Source organism: Bombina bombina, chromosome 4 (genome assembly GCF_027579735.1).
Source record: "Bombina bombina isolate aBomBom1 chromosome 4, aBomBom1.pri, whole genome shotgun sequence".
NCBI lineage: Eukaryota > Metazoa > Chordata > Amphibia > Anura > Bombinatoridae > Bombina > Bombina bombina.
The window spans coordinates 124,414,468-124,426,068 of NC_069502.1; the positions used below are offsets into that span (position 1 = coordinate 124,414,468).

At 41.2% G+C, this 11,601-nt stretch overlaps 1 protein-coding gene across 5 annotated transcripts in view; it reads left to right on the plus strand.

Moving 5' to 3' along the window:
• TP53I3 (tumor protein p53 inducible protein 3) overlaps positions 1 to 6,217 on the plus strand; it is a 151,819-nt gene extending 145,602 nt beyond the window's left edge. For all 5 annotated transcript variants that reach the window (XM_053709627.1, XM_053709628.1, XM_053709630.1 and 2 more), the window contains exon 6: positions 3,710 to 6,217. In XM_053709627.1, the coding sequence (XP_053565602.1) occupies positions 3,710 to 3,892 (183 nt within the window). In that variant the 3' untranslated portion in view covers positions 3,893 to 6,217. The remainder of the gene's footprint in view (positions 1 to 3,709) is intronic.
• Positions 6,218 to 11,601: the final 5,384 nt, after the last annotated feature.

Below are 11,601 nucleotides of genomic sequence, written 5' to 3' on the forward strand. Positions count from 1 at the left end.
AGCTTTATGGTTGAAGTCCTGGTCTGCGGATGTGTCATCTAAGTCTAAGCTTTTGGCGATTCCCTACAAGGGTAAGACCTTGTTTGTGCTGGGCTTGGCTGAAATTATCTCAGATATTACGGGAGGAAAGGGACATTTCCTCCCTCAGGATAAGAGGAATAAGCAGAAAGGAAGTCAGAGTAATTTTTGTTCCTTTCGAAACTTTAAAGGTAAGCCTTTCTCTCCCTCTTCCAAGCAGGAACAGTCCAAGCCTTCCTGGAAATCCAATCAGTCTTGGAACAAGGGGAAGCAATATAAGAAGCCCGTTAATGGCTCAAAGTCAGCATGAAGGGTCTGCCCCCGACCCGGGAGCGGATCTTGTGGAGGGCAGGCTTTCTTTCTTCGCTAAGGTCTGGGTTCAGGATGTTATGGATCCCTGAGCGGTGGACATCATGTCCCAGGGATACAAACTAGAGTTCAAGACATTTCCTCCCAGGGGCAGGTTTCTGCTCTCAAGATTATCTGTAGACCAGATAAAAAGAGAGGCAATATTACACTGTGTCCGAGACCTTTCCGACATGGGAGTGATAGCTCCTGTCCCAATACAGGAACAGGGTCTGGGATTCTACTCCAATCTGTTTGTGGTTCCCAAAAAAGAGGGAACTTTCAGACCGATTTTAGACCTCAAGAGTTTAAACAAGTTCCTCAGAGTACCATCCTTCAAGATGGAAACTATTTGTTCCATTCTTCCCTTGGTTCAGGAGGGTCAATTCATGACAACAGTAGATTTAAAGGATGCATACCTGCATGTTCCCATCCACAAGGACCATCACAAGCTGAGGTTCGCGTTTCTAGACAAGCACTTTCAGTTTGTGGCTCTTCCATTCGGCCTTGCCACAGCTCCCAGAATTTTCTTAAAGGTCCTGGGAGCACGGTTGGCAGTGCTCTAGTTGCAGTGCATTGCAGTGGCTCTTATCTTGTTGACATTCTCATTCAGGCGCCATCTTTTCAACAAGCAAACTCCCACACAGAGATGTTGTTATCTTTTCTGCGCTCTCACGGATGAAAGGTGAATTTGAGTAAGAGTTCCTTGATTCCAGCTACAAGGGTAGTGTTCTTGGGAACAGATTCCTTATCAATGAAAATATTTCTGACAGAGGTGAGAAAAACAAAGATCTTCAAGTCTTGTCTTGCTCTTCAGTCCTCTCCTCGGCCGTCAGTGGCCTGAGGTTAGCTGCCATGGATATCATCCCTTTTGCCGGTTCCATCTCAGACCTCTGCAGTTATGCATGCTCAAACAATGGAACAGGGATTAGGCGGATCTGTCTCCGCGATTAGAACTGGATCAGGCGACAAAAGATTCTCTTCCTTGGTGGTTGTCTCAGGAACATCTCTCCCAGGGAACCTGCTTCCACAGACCTACCTGGGTGATTGTAACCACGATGCCAGCCTGCTGGGATGGGGAGCAGTCTGGGGCTCGTTAAAGACTCAGGGTATATAGCCTTGGGAGGAGTCAGTTCTCCCCATAAACATCCTAGAGCTGAGGGCAATCTTCAATGCTCTTCTGACCTGGCCTCAGTTAGCTTCAGCCCGGTTTATCAGGTTCCAGTCGCACAACATAACTTCTGTGGCTTACATCAACCATCAGGGAGGAACTCAGAGTTCCTTGGCCATGACAGAGGTAGCCAAAATTATTCAGAGGGTGGAGACCCACAACTGTTGTCTATCTGTGATCCACATTCCATGAGTGGACAATTGGGAAGCAGATTTTCTGAGCAGACAGACCTTTCATCCGGGGGAGTGGGAACGCTATCCAGAGGTGTTTTCCAACTTGATTCTCAAATGGGGACAGCCAGAGCTGGATCTCATGGCATCTCGACAGAATGCCAAGCTCCCGAGGTACGGGTCGAGGTCAAGGGATTCTCAGGCTGTACTGATAGATGCTCTGGCGGTTCCTTGAAATTTCAGTCTAGCTTACCTATTTCTTTTGTTCACTCTCCTTCCACGGGTCATTGCTCGAATCAAACAGGAGAGGGTGTCGGTGATCCTCATTGCACCGACGTGGCCTCGCAGGATCTGGTATGCAGACCTAGTGGAGATGTTATCTCTTCCACCTTGAAGACTTCCACTGAGGAAGGACCTTCTACTTTAAGAGCCCTTCCTTCATCCAAATCTCGTTTCTCTGAAGCAGACTGCTTGGAGATTGAACGCTTGATTCTATCTAAGCATGGGTTTTCGGAGTTGGTCATTGAGACCTTGATTCAGGCCTGTAAGCCTGTGACTAGAAAGATTTACCATAAGATATGACACAGATATCTGTTCTGGTGTGAATCCAAGGGGTTCTCGTGGAGTAGAGTCAGGATTCCTACAATGTTATCCTTTCTCCAGGAAGGTCTGGAGAAGGGTTTGTTTGTGAGTACTTTGAAGGGTAAAATATCTGCCTTATCTATATTGTTGCATAAACGTCTGGCAGATGTACCAGATGTGCAATCCTTCTGTCAGGCCTTGGTCAGAATCAGGCTTGTGTTCAAACCTGTTACTTCTCCCTGGAGTCTTAACCTTGTTCTTAAAGTTCTTCAGCAGACTCCGTTTGAGCCTATGCATTCCTTAGATATTAAGATGTTATCTATGAAAGTTTTGTTTCTTGTTGTCTGCTCGTAGAGTCTCTGAGATCTCGGTGTTGCAGTGTGAATCCCCTTACCTTATTTTTCATTTGGATAAGGTAGTTCTGCGTACTAAGTTAGGTTTCCTTCCTTAAGTGGTTTCGGATAGGAACATTAATTAAGAAATCGTTGTTCCTTCTTTGTGCTCTAACCCTTCTCATAAAAAGTGTTTACTGCACAACCTAGATGTGGTGCTTGCATTGAAATACTATTTACAGGCCAGGATTTTCGCCAGTCTTCTGCTTTGTTTGTCGTTTTCTCTGGGAAAAGCAAGAGTTAGAAAGCTACAGCTACTTCTCTTTCTTTGTGGCTAAGGAGTATAATTTGTTTGGCCTATGAAACTGCTGGACAGCAGCCTCCTGGGAGAATCACGACTCATTCAACGAAGGCTGTTTCTTCTTCCTGGGCCTTTAAAAATAAAGCTTCTTTGGAACAGATTTGCAAGGCTGCAACTTGGTCCTCTCTACACACTTTTCAAAATGTTATAAATTTGATACTTTTGCCTCGGCTGAGGCTTATTTTGAGAGAAAGGTTCTTCAAGGAGTGGTGCCTTTCGTTTAAGTTCCCTGTCTTGTCCCTCCCTTATCATCTGTGTCCTCTATCCTGGGTATTGATTCCCAATAGTAATTACTGATGATCCGTGGACTCACTGTGTCATTAGAAAGAAAACTAAATTTATGCTTACCTGATAAATTTCTTTCTTTCTTGACACGGAGATTCCACAGCCCGCCCTGTATTTTTCAGGCAGGTTTTTTAACGTAAAAACCTCAGGCACCTCTGCACCTTGTGTTGCTTCCTTTCTCTCCTTTTCCTTCAGTCGAATGACTGGGGGTTGTGGGAAGGGAAGTGATACTTAACAGCTTTGATGTGGGCTCTTTGCCTCCTCCTGCTGGCCAGGAATGATATTCCCAATAGTAATTACTGATGATCCGTGGACTCTACGTATCAAGAAAGAAATACATTTAGGAGGTAAGCATAAATTTCATTTTTGCTCACTGTACACAATAGGATGTAAACTTCATTTAATAGGTACTATATAACATTGGTCTTTTCTGATTGTATCCTAGTACAAGGAAGAATTAGTAAAAGCCTTCACAGAGCAAGCCCTGCCTCACTTCACCCCAGGTGGGCCCATTCACCTGCACCCGATAGTGGACAGCATCTACCCCCTAGAGAGGATATCAGATGCCCATCAGCGCATGGAAGATAACAAGAACACTGGAAAAATTGTTCTACAAATCCCTCAGTGATCCTGGGTGACAAAAGAAATCATAATCCGTTAAGAAGAGTTATAATTTACAGGATTATTAAAAAATATAAAAGTATATTAAAAAGATACAACCTGCTGTACACACACAGAATACTTACATTTAAGTAATATGTACATGATTACAGATGTATGGATATACATTCACTGGGGTATGAAGGTGTAATGTGGTTTATAAGGGGCATTGCTAACTGTTTTTCAAACAAAGAGAAACATTTAATTTTTTAATAAAAATCTGATTCTTTCATTATATGTAGAGAAAATTTCTAATATTCGTACTTATTTTCTCACCTCTACCTTATTTTATTTTTTTTGTATTTTTCTCAAGATGGGACAGTTTTTCCCTATGTTCCCTTTAACTAATTACAATTCCTCAATAATAAAATTAATTTCTATAAAAAGAGTTGGACATAAGCTAGCAGGAATATTTGCTTCCTCCATTATGTCAATATTTCCTGTTTTTATAAAAGATTGCCCTGTATCACAAAGTACACTAATACTGCTCAAATGTCCATTAGACATCTGTATTTGATCTTATAAATAAGTACTGTACTTCACTTCCAGGGTATTTCTGTTAAGGGGTGATATTAACTCTGCTCATAGTATCTAAAACCTCATCTGAATCTAATTTGACAGTCAGGGGTGTACAACTCCATATTCTAGCATACATTTAAGGATCTGCCTGCTTGGACCAGGATGATTATACCTAATTAAAGGTTCATTAAAGGGACATTAAAGCCAATTTTTATATATGCTTATTATATATTAGTAATTAAGTACTGAATTGCAAAAGACTTCCTTACAAGATAAAAGTTTAAAAAGCATTTACAACTGTCACTTTATTAATGATTTGCAATTGTACTAACAAACCGCTTCAAAAGCCTGGTGAGTTTTGTGCCTATCTTGAACTTTGATGTATAGAAGTGGCAAGTTAGAGAAAAAAATACAGAGGGCTGTGGGTGGCTGAAGGGGGACTGGAGCTACAACCAGGAACAGACGACAGTAGCAGGCCATGCGTGTCATAGGCAGAGTTGGGTGGGCAGTGCCGTTGTCAGTCTAGAAACCAGGACATTTACCCTGAAGGGGAAGCAGAAGGAGGGAAAGAAGTGCAGAGCTCTTTACCTGTGACAATCCATACAGGGTGGTTGAGAGCTCTGGAGACAGAAACAAGCACTTATGGGGGTGCTAAAAGTTCATTTGCATAACAATTTAAACAGTGGTATTAGCAGTAGCACACCCTGTGCAGCTCATTAAAACATATACCTTGTAATATTAGCTTTACTGCCCTTTAACTGTTCCCCTTTTTAACCCACAGTTATGGCAAAGCAAACAAACATTTATGCCAGGTCCTCGACTAATTATACCAGTGGTCTCAAAGTACCGGCCCTGGGGCCATATGTGGCCCTCAAGATTGTCTAATCTGACCCTCCCTTGTTTATTAGGTAAATCATTAATTTGAGCTGGTCATTTTTTCTTTTAAATGGTTCTAAGAGGTGTATTTAGTTTATGTTCTATACAGGAATTCACAAGATGATATAAAGACAAGTATGCATTGTCCAGTGTAGACTCCCACCATGCACTGCTTAGATAAATGTTATTTTTTACTTCACTTGGCATTTACAAGATAACTATAGACAACTGTGTATGTCTATTGTGGGCTACAACTCCCACCATGCACTACTACTTAGGTAAATGTCTCTTCCAGTTCCTGAGCACTCCTGAGCACTCATTCTGTTCAAGCGACCCCTATGGGAGAAGGGCACCTGGCCAGTGGCACCCAGATACACTGAGCTTGATACCACTGAATTATACAGTGTTGTACATGACAAGAAATACAGTTATGAAACTGAGCTACTGCCGTGTAACAATCATTGGTGCGTTTGATTCAGTATGCAGCCACTTACAAACGAAGCATACAATCATGTGTCATTAGATGTATCATTTCACTTATTCTTCTATATTATCTGGAAAAATAATTGCTATGTATTAAAATCTAAAAATGAACCAAAAACAAAGAAAATGTTTTTTTTTTTTTAATGAATGAAATGTGGCCCAAGAACATAAAACAAATGTAGACTTTCAAGTGTCATGTTTTACCTGTTGTCTATATAAATAACTGATAAATGAAACACTGTACCTGCATATATCCTTCACTAAAGCAGAACAGTTTAATGCACTTGTGTTGATGGATTTTTAGAAAAACCATTTGCCTTATGTTTTTATTCAGTGCACTTGTATATTGGCCATGTTAATGATTTAAAATGTGCTTTGTATATTATGGTTAATTGATTAAACGATTTTGCTTATACATTTTTTAATTCTCTTGTTTATTAAACACGACCTCTTTCTATTGCTTTCATGATGACAGCTGGATGATTTCCTTTCTGTTTGTGTACATAGCGCTAACCCCTCTCTTTTCTGTATCTATACCTTCTACTGCAGATGATTTGTAGCACAGAGCTCCCCACGTTGTATCTGGGATAAGGATTAATCAACAAACACCAGGCTAGATTTAGAGTTTGGCGTTAGCCGTCAAAACCAGCGTTAGAGGCTCCTAACGCTGGTTTTGGGCTACCGCTGGTATTTGGAGTCAGTCAGGAAAGGGTCTAACGCTCACTTTGCAGCCGCGACTTTTCCATACCGCAGATCCCCTTACGTCAATTGCGTATCCTATCTTTTCAATGGGATCTTTCTAACGCTGGTATTTAGAGTCGTGGCTGAAGTGAGCGTTAGAAATCTAACGACAAAACTCCAGCCGCAGAAAAAAAACAGGAGTTAAGAGCTTTCTGGGCTAACGCCGGTTCATAAAGCTCTTAACTACTGTGCTCTAAAGTACACTAACACCCATAAACTACCTATGTACCCCTAAACCGAGGCCCCCCCACATCGCCGCCACTCTATTAAAATTTTTTAACCCCTAATCTGCCGACCGCACACCGCCGCCACCTACATTATCCCTATGTACACCTAATCTGCTGCCCCTAATACCGCCGACACCTACATAATATTTATTAACCCATAATCTGCCGCCCCCGCTATCGCTGACACCTGCATATTTTTTTTAACCCCTAATCTGCCGCTCCGTACACCGCCGCAACCTACATTATACCTATGTACCCCTAATCTGCTGCCCCTAACACAGCCGACCCCTATATTATATTTATTAACCCCTAATCTGCCGCCCCCAAAGTCGCCTCCACCTACCTACAATTATTAACCCCTAATCTGCTGACCGGACCACACCGCTACTATAATAAATGTATTAACCCCTAAAGCTAAGTCTAACCCTAACACTAACACCCCCCTAACTTAAATATAATTTAAATCTAACGAAATAAATTAACTCTTATTAAATAAGTTATTCCTATTTAAAGCTAAATACTTACCTGTAAAATAAACCCTAATATAGCTACAATATAAATTATAATTATATTGTAGCTATTTTAGGATTAATATTTATTTTACAGGCAACTTTGTAATTATTTTAACCAGGTACAATAGCTATTAAATAGTTAATAACTATTTAATAGCTGCCTAGTTAAAATAATTACAAAATTACGTGTAAAATAAATCCTAACCTAAGTTACAATTAAACCTAACACTACACTATCAATAAATAAATTAAATAAACTACCTACAATTAAACCTAACACTACACTATCAATAAATTAATTAAATACAATACCTACAAATAAATACAATGAAATAAACTAACTAAAGTACAAAAAATAAAAAAGAACTAAGTTACAAAAAATAAAAAAATATTTACAAACATTAGAAAAATATTACAACAATTTTAAACTAATTACACCTACTCTAAGCCCCCTAATAAAATAACAAAGACCCCCAAAATAAAAAAATGCCCTACCCTATTCTAAAATTAAAATAGAAAAGCTCTTTTACCTTACCAGCCCTGAAAGGGGCCCTTTGCGGGGCATGCCCCAAAGAATTCAGCTCTTTTGCCTGTAAAAAAAAAACATACAATACCCCCCCCAACATTACAACCCACCACCCACATACCCCTAATCTAACCCAAAACCCCCTTAAATAAACCTAACACTAAGCCCCTGAAGATCTCCCTACCTTGTCTTCACCACGCCGGGTTCACCGATCGATCCAGAAGAGCCTCCGATGTCTTGATCCAAGCCCAAGCGGGGGGCTGAAGATGTCCATGATCCGGCTGAAGTCTTCATCCAAGCGGGAGCTGAAGAGGTCCATAATCCGACTGAAGTCTTCTATCAAGCGGCATCTTCAATCTTCTTTCTTCCGGATCCATGTAGTTCATCCCGCCGATGCGGAACATCCATCTTAACCGACGACTTCCCGATGAATGACGGTTCCTTTAAGGGACGTCATCCAAGATGGCGTCCCTCGAATTCCGATTGGCTGATAGGATTCTATCAGCCAATCGGAATTAAGGTAGGAAAATCAGCCAATCAGATTGAGCTTGCATTCTATTGGCTGTTCCGATCAGCCAATAGAATGCGAGCTCAATCTGATTGGCTGATCGGATCAGCCAATCGGATTGAACTTGAATCTGATTGGCTGATTCCATCAGCCAATCAGAATTTTCCTACCTTAATTCCGATTGGCTGATAGAATCCTATCAGCCAATCGGAATTCGAGGGACGCCATCTTGGATGACGTCCCTTAAAGGAACCGTCATTCGTCGGGAAGTCGTCGGTGAAGATGGATGTTCCGCGTCGGCGGGATGAACTACATGGATCCGGAAGAAAGAAGATTGAAGATGCCGCTTGATAGAAGACTTCAGTCGGATCATGGACCTCTTCAGCTCCCGCTTGGATGAAGACTTCAGCCGGATCATGGACATCTTCAGCCCCCCGCTTGGGCTTGGATCAAGACATCGGAGGCTCTTCTGGATCGATCGGTGAACCCGGCGTGGTGAAGACAAGGTAGGGAGATCTTCAGGGGCTTAGTGTTAGGTTTATTTAAGGGGGGTTTGGGTTAGATTAGGGGTATGTGGGTGGTGGGTTGTAATGTTGGGGGGGGGTATTGTATGTTTTTTTTTTACAGGCAAAAGAGCTGAATTCTTTGGGGCATGCCCCGCAAAGGGCCCTTTTCAGGGCTGGTAAGGTAAAAGAGCTTTTCTATTTTAATTTTAAAATAGGGTAGGGCATTTTTTTATTTTGGGGGTCTTTGTTATTTTATTAGGGGGCTTAGAGTAGGTGTAATTAGTTTAAAATTGTTGTAATATTTTTCTAATGTTTGTAAATATTTTTTTATTTTTTGTAACTTAGTTCTTTTTTATTTTTTGTACTTTAGTTAGTTTATTTCATTGTATTTATTTGTAGGTATTGTATTTAATTAATTTATTGATAGTGTAGTGTTAGGTTTAATTGTAGATAATTGTAGGTAGTTTATTTAATTTATTTATTGATAGTGTAGTGTTAGGTTTAATTGTAACTTAGGTTAGGATTTATTTTACAGGTAATTTTGTAATTATTTTAACTAGGTAGCTATTAAATAGTTATTAACTATTTAATAGATATTGTACCTGGTTAAAATAAATACAAAGTTGCCTGTAAAATAAATATTAATCCTAAAATAGCTACAATATAATTATAATTTATATTGTAGCTATATTAGGATTTATTTTACAGGTAAGTATTTAGCTTTAAATAGGAATAATTTATTTAATAAGAGTTAATTTATTTCGTTAGATTTAAATTATATTTAACTTAGGGGGGTGTTAGTGTTAGGGTTAGACTTAGCTTTAGGGGTTAATACATTTATTAGAGTAGCGGTGCGGTCCGGTCGGCAGATTAGGGGTTAATAAGTGTAGGTAGGTGGAGGCGACGTTGGGGGCGGCAGATTAGGGGTTAATAAATATAATATAGGGGTCAGCGGTGTTAGGGGCAGCAGATTAGGGGTACATAGGGATAACGTAGGTTGCGGCGGTGTACGGAGCGGCAGATTAGGGGTTAATAATAATATGCAGGGGTCAGCGATAGCGGGGGCGGCAGATTAGGGGTTAATAAATATAATATAGGGGTCGGCGGTGTTAGGGGCAGCAGATTAGGGGTACATAGGGATAACGTAGGTTGCGGCGGTGTACGGAGCGGCAGATTAGGGGTTAATAATAATATCCAGGGGTCAGCGATAGCGGGGTCGGCAGATTAGGGGTTAATAAGTGTAAGGTTAGGGGTGTTTAGACTCGGGGTACATGTTAGAGTGTTAGGTGCAGACTTAGGAAGTGTTTCCCCATAGGAAACAATGGGGCTGCGTTAGGAGCTGAACGCTGCTTTTTTGCAGGTGTTAGGTTTTTTTTCAGCTCAAACAGCCCCATTGTTTCCTATGGGGGAATCGTGCACGAGCACGTTTTTGAAGCTGGCCGCGTCCGTAAGCAACGCTGGTATTGAGAGTTGCAGTGGCGGTAAATATGCTCTACGCTCCCTTTTTTGGAGCCTAACGCAGCCCTTCTGTGAACTCTAAATACCAGCGGTATTTAAAAGGTGCGGGGGAAAAAAAGCATGCGTAGCAAACGCATCCCTTTGGCCGCAGAACTCTAAATCTAGCCGACCCTATAAACAAGCACTCCCCTTCTATAAAGATTTTCTCAGGTTGCCAAATGTTGCCAGTGTGCAGAATTCTGTCAAATATTTGGGACCTGAGGTAAAAATTCTATTCAGGGTGCACCTTGCTACATCCCCGTTATTAGTATATATGATATGTAATATTTACCTTTATACGCTTCCTTCCTAGATAGATCCTGAGATAGAGACTGATGATCGCCTCTCTCTACAGATTAATAAACTCCTCAGGGCATCATTTTTTATATCTCCCACTGTTCAGGTCCAGCCATTCTAAGGTGGTAACAGGAAATTTACAGCACAGGTGCACTGTAATGACTCAGCCACTAGTTTTTGTTATTCTCCCAATGACCGTTTTTGGTGTGCAAGTGAGTACTGCATCAATGCATCTCATTCAACTTCAGGAGTTCCCACTCCCTTGCACCAGGGGCGGAACTACCATTCGTACAGCGTCGGGGGGGGGGGACAACACAGATTTGCCAGTGTATACATATGTGCAGATTGTGTACAATCCTAATTCAGGGGAGCTATCTATCTGTTTATCTATCAATCCTGAAAAACATTACACAGAGCAGCATGCATATTATTACTATTGCTCACTATGGAATTACCTTTGGGGGCCCAAAACTTTTTTTGCACCAGGGCCCTCTGTTAGCTACTGACTTGCACTATGGTCCTATGTACAGCTGCAGGCCTCTATGCTCCAAATCCGGCCTCCCTATACTGCATAATATAAAGGTTCTGGCCTCCAGCTGTGTTTCACGGGGCAGATCATTAAATAAAAATATACTACCTGTCTTAAATAGACAGGGCGGGCCGTGGACTCCATACATCACAAGAGAAAGAAAATTTATCAGGTAAGCATAAATTCTGTTTTCTCTTGTAAGATGTATCGAGTCCACGGATTCATCCATACTTGTGGGATACCAATACCAAAGCTTTAGGACACGGATGAAGGGAGGGACAAGACAGGTACCTTAAACGGAAGGCACCACTGCTTGTAGAACCTTTCTCCCAAAAATAGCCTCCAAAGAAGCAAAAGTATCGAATTTGTAAAATTTGGAAAAAGTATGAAGCGAAGACCAAGTCAGTCGCCGCCTTACAAATCTGTTCAACAGAAACCTCATTTTTAAAAGCCCAT